The 11,369-nt window shown below is 34.8% G+C and overlaps 1 protein-coding gene across 1 annotated transcript; it reads left to right on the forward strand.

Annotated features, from left to right (window-relative positions):
- The first annotated feature begins 768 nt into the window (after positions 1 to 768).
- On the forward strand, positions 769 to 6,623 carry LOC139874691 (uncharacterized). The gene is made up of 4 exons (XM_071862102.1): positions 769 to 2,289; positions 2,665 to 2,896; positions 6,251 to 6,367; positions 6,454 to 6,623. The coding sequence occupies exons 1-4, from the start codon at positions 769 to 771 to the stop codon at positions 6,621 to 6,623; spliced, it is 2,040 nt and encodes a 679-aa protein (XP_071718203.1).
- The last annotated feature ends 4,746 nt before the right edge of the window (positions 6,624 to 11,369 follow it).

An 11,369-nucleotide genomic window follows, 5' to 3' on the forward strand; every position in this document is an offset into this window, starting at 1 on the left:
TTTAAATTTGGTCAAAAATTTTTGGGTCGTCACAGCATGGATAGACAAAGTTGGTGATTTGGGGTTGGATAGTCATTGTGGTTGAAATGTTGAGCAAGGATAGCCCAAGTGACGTTTTCTGTTTAGTTCTTCTGTTAACTAATTGCCATGTGCATTCCACATTGTGACAACCCGAGAATTTCTGACTAAATTTAAACTCAATCTTTAATATTTTTAAGACGATAAGCAACATTTGTTAAACTAAATCTCCTAATTTTTGAGCTGTTTCAATTATCTTTGACCAATTCCGACGATTCACGAACAATTGTTATAAATAAATATATATACCTATTTTATAAATAACAACTTGCAATATTAATATATCAAAATACAAGTTAAATCATAGCTGTTATACTCATATTATTATTACCTTCATTATTATTATAAATCTTAACATTTATATCAATATTATTATTTCAATAATAAGATATTTGATGCACATAATTAATTTTATATATTAATATTACTATCAATATTAATAATATTAATATCATTATTATTATTATTATTGAGAAATAAATTAATATTATTATCATTATTGTTAGTGTTATTAATATCATTATTTTGTGTGTCCAAGAGACTAGATGGAAGGGTCGAGGGGCGGCTAAGGTCAAGGACTACAAGTTGTGGTTCTCGGGATCGAGAGTAGCTAGAAACGGTGTTGGTATCATTATAGGCCCACCCTATAACAATAATGTCGTGGAGGTGGGTAGACGGAGTGATAGAATTATGTCGGTTACGTTAGTTATCCAGGAGGTGACCTACACGGTCATAAGCGCTTATGCACCTCATGCGGGCCTGGGAGCAGCTGAAAAGAGACTCTTTTGGGAATCGTTAGACGAGGTTGTGAGGAGGTACCCCCCGAACCATCGTTTACTTATTGGTGGAGATCTAAATGGTCATATAGGAACAGATGTCGAGGGTTACCCGGGTGCCCACGGAGGCTTTGGGTATGGAGTAAGAAATGAAGAAGGGTTCTCTATTCTCGAATTTGCAGTTGCTCACGATCTGGTTGTGGTGAATTCATTTTTCAAGAAGACGGAAGCTCAATTAGCGACTTTTCACAGCGGGGGTCATAGCACCCAGATTGACTATTTGTTACTTCGCAAAGGGGATTTTAGGACATGTAGGGACTGTAAGGTCCTGAATGAATTGACATGCTCCTCCCAACACAGACTGGTGGTCATGGATCTGGTTACCCAGAGACGAGTCACCAAGAGTGTCAGATTCGTCCAACCTAAAATCCGGTGGAAGAAGCTGAGCGGTGAGAAGGCAGAGACTTTTAAAACTGCTGTTGTAGGAAGATTTGGTGCAGAAGTGGAAATGGGACCCCAGAATGATGCTGACCAGATGTGGAATTGTCTAGCGTCCACCATTAGAGAAGTAGCCAAGGAAGCCTTAGGTGTGGCACTAGGAACATCGAGAGGACATAAATCTGATAGAGAATCATGGTGGCTTAACGACGAGGTTCAAAGCAAAGTCGAGATCAAACAACTAAGGTTTAGGGAGCTCATCTCTTGTCAAGAGGGGACTCCGGTTAATAGACTTAGGATTTTAGAGAGATATAAAGAAGCCAAAAGAGAAGCTAAGAAGGCTGTAGCTCGTGCAAAAGAAAAGGCATACGAAGATTTGTACATGAAACTAAACTCCAAAGAGGGAGCAAATGATATATATAGAATAGCCAAAGCTAGGGAGCGAAGGCGCAGGGATCTAGATAACATCAAGTTTATCAAAAATGAAGGTGGTCAAACCCTAGTAAAGGAAGACGAAATTAGGAAAAGATGGGAAGAGTATTTCTCATCTCTTTTCACTGGGGGAAGATCTCAGCGTTACGAAGAGTTGCTAGGCTCTGATAGAGATCAGTTCCGGAACAACATAGAGTGTGAGAGGATCAACGAAGAGGAAGTAAGATTGGCACTACGAAAGATGGGGAGAAATAAAGCTGTGGGGCCAGACCAGATCCCTATTGAGGCGTGGCGGTGCCTTGGAGATGATGGTGTTAGGTGGTTGACTTGCCTTTTCAACAAGACGCTTCGAAGCTCTAAAATGCCTATGGAGTGGAGGGTGAGCGAGACTATCCCCATCTATAAGAACAAGGGGGACGCTCAAAGCTGCAGCAACTATAGAGGCATAAAACTACTTAGCCATACTATGAAGCTTTGGGAGAGAGTGATTGAGACTAGAATGCGAAGCGAAACAAATGTTTCGGAAAACCAATTTGGTTTCATGCCAGGGCGCTCGTCGATGGAGGCAATCCATATTATTAGGAACCTAATGGAGAAGTATAGAGAAAAACAAAAGAACTTGGAGATGGTTTTCTTAGACTTGGAAAAGGCCTATGATTGCGTTCCACGAAACTTGATTTGGAAGACCCTTAATGGTAGAAGTATCCCGAGTACATATATTAGTGTTATTAGGGATATGTACGATGGGGCGAAGTCTTGCGTTCGAACGCCGGTTGGAAGTACCGAAGTCTTCCCAATAGAAGTAGGCTTGCATCAAGGTTCGGCCCTCAGCCCTTTTCTTTTTGCTTTGATCCTTGATGAGCTTTCTCGAGGGATACAAGAGTGTATCCCTTGGTGCTTGATCTTTGCCGATGATATTGTGCTTGTGGCCGAATCTAAGGAGGAGCTTAATAGAAGACTGGAGCAATGGAGAGTGGCCTTAGAAAGTAATGGTTTGCTAATTAGTAGACAAAAGACGGAATATCTTAGATGTGATTTTGATAGGATCATTGAACAAGAGGATGGAGTGAACATCTGCATTGGAGACCAGATCTTGCATCCGCAAACCTCGTTTAGATACCTAGGCTCGATGCTCCACAAATCGGGGAGGATCGATGAAGACGTGACACACCGTATTAAAGTAGGGTGGATGAAATGGAGGGCAGCGACTGGGGTCTTATGCGACAAGAAGATCCCTCTAAAGCTGAAAGGGAAATTTTACAAGGTGGCAATTAGACCTGCTATGCTATATGGATCAGAATGTTGGCCAATGACGAAGGCACAAGAGAGAAGGATGGAGGTGGCAGAGATGAGGATGCTGAGGTGGATATGCGGTAAAACAATGCTAGATATGATCCCAAATAGCGTTTTTAGGGAGAACCTGAAAGTCAGAAGCATCATCGACAAGCTAAGAGAAGAACGACTTCGATGGTTTGGACATGTGAAGAGGCGACCCCCTACTGCACCTGTTAGGAGAATCGAGGCACTGACGGTTGACGGAGTAAGGAGAAGGGGTAGACCTACTCGTAGGTGGGATGATAGAATTAAGCTCGACTTGAAGGAACTTTTATTGACCGAGGACATGACTTCTGATAGGCTTACGTGGAGGACTAGAATTAGAATAGACGAGTAGGTTGTTGTTTGTTTTGCGTTTGTGGGTCTGTGTGTTTGTGTGTTTACGTGGACCTCTTCTTGGTTTTGTGTATGTAAGTATGTGCTGGTTCGTATGAGTTTGTTTGGTTGTAGGGTATGTATGTTTGCTTGTGTTGGTTTGTTTGCATGTTTATGTTTAGGGTTTGGGTTATGGTTGCTAGCATGTGATGTAGGTATGTTTTTGGGTATGCATGTTTATGTTTGTTGGTATGCGTGCTTTTTTGTTGGCCGTCATGTCTATGGTTGTATGCTCGTATGTTCTCGTATGTATGTATGCGTATGCAGGTATGTTGGTATGTAGTGTAGCATTTCCCGTCATCCCTTGAGCTTCGCACGGCAGTCTAAGGTACGTTCCCATATATATATATATATATATATATATATATATATATATATATATATATATATATATATATATATATATATATATTTATTTATATTTTATGGCTCTACTAAGTGAGTCAACGGCAAGCATCGATTTATTGGTGACTTTACCGCCACTTAGAGCCTAAATTAAACCCCAGGCATGATGTAAAACCCATGAAGATTTGATCTCACCATTTTCATGGCGTCTCGTTTGTATCGTTTTTTTTTTTTTTTTACTTTCTGGCCGGAGGTCCCTGGAAGCAATCTCTCTATCTGACGAATATAGAGAGAAAGGAATTTCTCTACTCTTGGGAGTGTTACACTCGGGGTGGAGAAATGATCGCTCTTTATTCTAGGATAGAGGAAGGATTGTCTACGATCAACCTCCCCCATACCCCACATTGGTGGGATTGGGTATTGTTGTTGTTGTTGTTGTATTAATATCATTATTTGTTTACTAATATCATTGTTAATAATATTAGTATTGTCATTATTATTAAAATTATTGAAATTATTATAAATATCTTATTAAAACAACTTGTCATTATTATTAATAACATTATATAGTTATTATTATCATTATTAAAAAAATGATAATCATCTTTATTAAAATTATGATTGTTATTATTATTATTATTTTTTGCATTATTCATAGTATTAAAAGTATTATTATTATTAATATAATTATTATTATTAGTAGTATTATTATTAATATATTTATTTATTATTAATATTAATTAAATTATGAATCAGACATGATCTAATACCTAATTTAGGTATATCTGCTTTTTATTTTTTTTAAATTTTTTTTTATCGTGACTGCCTTACTGTTTTGGATCATGACTCAATGTCAACCATAATAACAAATTATGCTGCATAAATTATTCATTTAACTTCATCAAAATCGATTATATAACTGCTGATGAACGATTACTACTTGGAAATCAAACAGAAATATCAAAAAATACCTTTAAACCTCTGTTCTTGTTCATTTTTCTAACAACCCGATTTCGAAACCCATTTTAAAATCCTTAAATGCAGTTTTGTTTGAAATCATACACTTAAACTATATGCAAAAATTCGTATTCCAATTCCTTTTATCGAAGTCGAATTTACGAGTCAAAGTTTTGGTTTTCAAAAGTCAAACTTTATTCTAAGATCGAATTGAAGATTTGTGTGATGTTTCTATTATAATTAACGATCTCAGAAGTTTATATGAGTCATTTGAAACATAATTCATGTTATAAGTATTATCTAAAACGTTCACAAAATCAAAATCAATATTTTTTTCTCAAAAATCGTCGACAGCAGGCTGCATTCTTTTATTTTTTTCATTTTTTTTTTATTATCAAGAACATTCCTTTCTAATTATATGTTTTGTTACAAGTCCTAAATGATATCACATATTCGTTATCTTGATTTTGATTGATCCCTGGTCGATTTGATTATGATGAAGAGGGATGAATATGGAAACAGAAAAATAACGGGTTAATTATAATTAGTATGAGACATAATTAGAAAAACAAAAAAGGATTGGATGGTTAAGATGTTTGTGTGAGAGCGGGAGGTCTCGGGTTCAAGCCCGGCTTGGGGCATTTTGTTTTTAGAAAAACTTATTGAGGTAGCATCTATCTATCTATAGATTCTATTAAAACACTAACATGATGATGTCATAAATAGGCATTTTCCCTGTATAAAGAAAAAACAAAAGAAAAAATTTGAGATGGGTTAGTGACATCATTAAAGAAAAATAATATTTTATAAATATAATTAGTAAATATAAAAAAAAAAATCACGCCTTCCTTTTTCTCTTTTTTCTCTGCTCTCTTCTTCCATCTCCCTTAAAACCCTAAAATGGCAGTCGATTCTGTAAACATTATCCCTATTCAAGACGAGTTACAGCACCTTCTTCTTCATCCTTTCATGTTAGGGTTTCTTTTCTTCAAATAATTTAGGGTTTATGTGTTACTTTATTATTACCTCTAAACTCCTCTTTCTGTGATTTTTTTTCTTTCTAAGATTGCATATGAAGAAGAAGCAGATATACGGAGCATGATTTACCCCTATAAAGCTCCACACGATCCTTAAACATTCAAACCATACAAATAAACAGCCCTCAATTCGCGAATTCCTCACACCTAAATGATTTTAGGGTTATTTGCTTAACTTGATGATTCCTCTATCTTCAATTTGATGATTCTTTTATCAGTTTAACGAAACTATGTTCAGATACTTTTTGTTTTTATCATATATCTTAAAGCTTGACTGATTCGATTTCTTATAATGCATATGTTCATGCTTTTTTTGTTGATTTCTATATGTGTGCAAGCTTTGTTTGTGAAATATTGAGTTAAAGACTTTTATGACTATAAAGGTATAATATATGTACAACGTGTAATTATTGGTGAATCCAGTTAGGTTTGTTGAGTTTTTCGATTTTGTTTTTAATTTGTATTATCAAATTGAAGGATTTGCAGTAAACAGCAGCTTCTGGACCGATGTTGTTGGAACAAATTCCAAACTAGAACCTGATTTGTTCATTATAGTCTGCATCAAAATGGTAAAACAAAAACCACCCTATTTATGTATGTTTACTTTTTAATTTCAAAACTTCTAGATTTTTTGACCTGAATGGAGCTGTGGATTTTCTGATTTTTGTCTCCTTGCTTAGGTTTGCATGTTGTTGCAACGAATTCTACCAATGTGCAGTTTACTAAACAAGGTACGGTACACCTTCTTGAAGCTAATATAACTTCTCATTTAATGATGTATGGAGGTAAAATGGGTCAGGTTTCTAATGAGTGTGATAGTTATATACTGTTTCATAGCTTAGGCGCTTAGCTTTAATTTTATAGGCTTCTTTAACGTTGAATTTACTTTCGTTTTATTATTTATCTTCATTAACATTAACCCAAAGAAACATTAAAAGTAATGTCTTGCAGTCTTGGACGTTCTATTTGAAATGTCCCGTTCTTATTGATTAAAAACGTTCCATATTAATTGATTTCGTTGCGAGGTTTTGACCTCTATATGAGACGTTTTTCAAAGACTGCATTCATTTTAAAACAAACCATAACCTTTATTTCATCAATAAAGGTTTAAAAAGCTTTACGTAGATTATCAAATAATGATAATCTAAAATATCCTGTTTACACACGACCATTACATAATGGTTTACAATACAAATATGTTATAACAAAATAAGTTTCTTGAATGCAGTTTTTACACAATATCATACAAGCATGGACTCCAAATCTCGTCCTTATTTAAGTATGCGACAGCGGAAGCTCTTAATAATCACCTGAGAATAAACATGCTTAAAACGTCAACAAAAATGTTGGTGAGTTATAGGTTTAACCTATATATATCAAATCATAATAATAGACCACAAGATTTCATATTTCAATACACATCCCATACATAGAGATAAAAATCATTCATATGGTGAACACCTGGTAACCGACATTAACAAGATGCATATATAAGAATATCCCCATCATTCCGGGACACCCTTCGGATATGATATAAATTTCGAAGTACTAAAGCATCCGGTACTTTGGATGGGGTTTGTTAAGCCCAATAGATCTATCTTTAGGATTCGCGTCAATTAGGGTGTCTGTTCCCTAATTCTTAGATTACCAGACTTAATAAAAAGGGGAATATTCGATTTCGATAATTCAACCATAGAATGTAGTTTCACGTACTTGTGTCTATTTTGTAAATCATTTATAAAACCTGCATGTATTCTCATCCCAAAAATATTAGATTTTAAAAGTGGGACTATAACTCACTTTCACAGATTTTTACTTCGTCGGGAAGTAAGACTTGGCCACTGGTTGATTCACGAACCTATAACAATATATACATATATATCAAAGTATGTTCAAAATATATTTACAACACTTTTAATATATTTTGATGTTTTAAGTTTATTAAGTCAGCTGTCCTCGTTAGTAACCTACAACTAGTTGTCCACAGTTAGATGTACAGAAATAAATCGATAAATATTATCTTGAATCAATCCACGACCCAGTGTATACATATCTCAGTATTGATCACAACTCAAACTATATATATTTTGGAATCAACCTCAACCCTGTATAGCTAACTCCAACATTCACATATAGAGTGTCTATGGTTGTTCCGAAATATATATAGATGTGTCGACATGATAGGTCGAAACATTGTATACGTGTCTATGGTATCTCAAGATTACATAATATACAATACAAGTTGATTAAGTTATGGTTGGAATAGATTTGTTACCAATTTTCACGTAGCTAAAATGAGAAAAATTATCCAATCTTGTTTTACCCATAACTTCTTCATTTTAAATCCGTTTTAAGTGAATCAAATTGCTATGGTTTCATATTGAACTCTATTTTATGAATCTAAACAGAAAAAGTATAGGTTTATAGTCGGAAAAATAAGTTACAAGTCGTTTTTGTAAAGGTAGTCATTTCAGTCGAAAGAACGACGTCTAGATGACCATTTTAGAAAACATACTTCCACTTTGAGTTTAACCATAATTTTTGGATATAGTTTCATGTTCATAATAAAAATCATTTTCTCAGAATAACAACTTTTAAATCAAAGTTTATCATAGTTTTTAATTAACTAACCCAAAACAGCCCGCGGTGTTACTACGACGGCGTAAATCCGGTTTTACGGTGTTTTTCGTGTTTCCAGGTTTTAAATCATTAAGTTAGCATATCATATAGATATAGAACATGTGTTTAGTTGATTTTAAAAGTCAAGTTAGAAGGATTAACTTTTGTTTGCGAACAAGTTTAGAATTAACTAAACTATGTTCTAGTGATTACAAGTTTAAACCTTCGAATAAGATAGCTTTATATGTATGAATCGAATGATGTTATGAACATCATTACTACCTTAATTTCCTTGGATAAACCTACTGGAAGAGAGAAAAATAGATCTAGCTTCAATGGATCCTTGGATGGCTCGAAGTTCTTGAAGCAGAATCATGACACGAAAACAAGTTCAAGTAAGATCATCACTTGAAATAAGATTGTTATAGTTATAGAAATTGAACCAAAGTTTGAATATGATTATTACCTTGTATTAGAATGATAACCTACTGTAAGAAACAAAGATTTCTTGAGGTTGGATGATCACCTTACAAGATTGGAAGTGAGCTAGCAAACTTGAAAGTATTCTTGATTTTATGAAACTAGAACTTTTGGAATTTATGAAGAACACTTAGAACTTGAAGATAGAACTTGAGAGAGTTCAATTAGATGAAGAAAATTGAAGAATGAAAGTGTTTGTAGGTGTTTTTGGTCGTTGGTGTATGGATTAGATATAAAGGATATGTAATTTTGTTTTCATGTAAATAAGTCATGAATGATTACTCATATTTTTGTAATCTTATGAGATATTTCATGCTAGTTGCCAAATGATGGTTCCCACATGTGTTAGGTGACTCACATGGGCTGCTAAGAGCTGATCATTGGAGTGTATATACCAATAGTACATACATCTAAAAGCTGTGTATTGTACGAGTACGAATACGGGTGCATACGAGTAGAATTGTTGATGAAACTGAACGAGGATGTAATTGTAAGCATTTTTGTTAAGTAGAAGTATTTTGATAAGTGTATTGAAGTCTTTCAAAAGTGTATAAATACATATTAAAACACTATATGTATATACATTTTAACTGAGTCGTTAAGTCATCGTTAGTCGTTACATGTAAGTGTTGTTTTGAAACCTTTAGGTTAACGATCTTGTTAAATGTTGTTAACCCAATGTTTATAATATAAAATGAGATTTTAAATTATTATATTATCATGATATTATCATGTATGAATATCTCTTAATATGATATATATACATTAAATGTCTTTACAACGATAATCGTTACATATATGTCTCGTTTAAAAATCATTAAGTTAGTAGTCTTGTTTTTACATATGTAGTTCATTGTTAATATACTTTATGATATGTTTTCTTATCATAGTATCATGTTAACTATATATATATATATATCCATATATATGTCATCATATAGTTTTTACAAGTTTTAACGTTCGTGAATCACCGATCAACTTGGGTGGTCAATTGTCTATATGAAACATATTTCAATTAATCAAGTCTTAACAAGTTTGATTGCTTAACATGTTGGAAACATTTAATCATGTAAATATAAATCTCAATTAATATATATAAACATGGAAAAGTTCGGGTCACTACAGTACCTACCCGTTAAATAAATTTCGTCCCGAAATTTTAAGCTGTTGAAGGTGTTGACGAATCTTCTGGAAATAGATGCGGGTATTTCTTCTTCATCTGATCTTCACGCTCCCAGGTGAACTCGGGTCCTCTACGAGCATTCCATCGAACCTTAACAATTGGTATCTTGTTTTGCTTAAGTCTTTTAACCTCACGATCCATTATTTCGACGGGTTCTTCGATGAATTGAAGTTTTTCGTTGATTTGGATTTCATCTAACGGAATAGTGAGATCTTCTTTAGCAAAACATTTCTTTAAATTCGAGACGTGGAAAGTGTTATGTACAGCCGCGAGTTGTTGAGGTAACTCTAGTCGGTAAGCTACTGGTCCGACACGATCAATAATCTTGAATGGTCCAATATACCTTGGATTTAATTTCCCTCGTTTACCAAATCGAACAACGCCTTTCCAAGGTGCAACTTTAAGCATGACCATCTCTCCAATTTCAAATTCTATATCTTTTCTTTTAATGTCAGCGTAGCTCTTTTGTCGACTTTGGGCGGTTTTCAACCGTTGTTGAATTTGGATGATCTTCTCGGTAGTTTCTTGTATAATCTCCGGACCTGTAATCTGTCTATCCCCCACTTCACTCCAACAAATCGGAGACCTGCACTTTCTACCATAAAGTGCTTCAAACGGCGCCATCTCAATGCTTGAATGGTAGCTGTTGTTGTAGGAAAATTCTGCTAACGGTAGATGTCGATCCCAACTGTTTCCGAAATCAATAACACATGCTCGTAGCATGTCTTCAAGCGTTTGTATCGTCCTTTCGCTCTGCCCATCAGTTTGTGGATGATAGGCAGTACTCATGTCTAGACGAGTTCCTAATGCTTGCTGTAATGTCTGCCAGAATCTTGAAATAAATCTGCCATCCCTATCAGAGATAATAGAGATTGGTATTCCATGTCTGGAGACGACTTCCTTCAAATACAGTCGTGCTAACTTCTCCATCTTGTCATCTTCTCTTATTGGCAGAAAGTGTGCTGATTTGGTGAGACGATCAACTATTACCCAAATAGTATCAAAACCACTTGCAGTCCTTGGCAATTTAGTGATGAAATCCACGGTAATGTTTTCCCATTTCCATTCAGGGATTTCGGGTTGTTGAAGTAGACCTGATGGTTTCTGATGCTCAGCTTTGACCTTAGAACACGTCAAACATTCTCCTACATATTTAGCAACATCGGCTTTCATACCCGGCCACCAAAAATGTTTCTTGAGATCCTTGTACATCTTCCCCGTTCCACGATGTATTGAGTATCTGGTTTTATGAGCTTCTCTAAGTACCATTTCTCTCATATCTCCAAATTTTGGTACCCAAATCCTTTCAGCCCT

This window comes from Rutidosis leptorrhynchoides, chromosome 11 (assembly GCF_046630445.1).
Source record: "Rutidosis leptorrhynchoides isolate AG116_Rl617_1_P2 chromosome 11, CSIRO_AGI_Rlap_v1, whole genome shotgun sequence".
Lineage (NCBI taxonomy): Eukaryota > Viridiplantae > Streptophyta > Magnoliopsida > Asterales > Asteraceae > Rutidosis > Rutidosis leptorrhynchoides.

Coding starts and splice junctions, on each gene's coding strand:
- LOC139874691 (XM_071862102.1), top strand. CDS start 769: ATGTCGGTTACGTTAGTTATCCAGGAGGTGACCTACACGGTCATAAGC. Junction 2,897..6,250: donor CGATGAAGACGTGACACACC/GTATTAAAGTAG, acceptor ATCAAATTGAAG/GATTTGCAGTAAACAGCAGC. Junction 6,368..6,453: donor ACAAAAACCACCCTATTTAT/GTATGTTTACTT, acceptor CTCCTTGCTTAG/GTTTGCATGTTGTTGCAACG.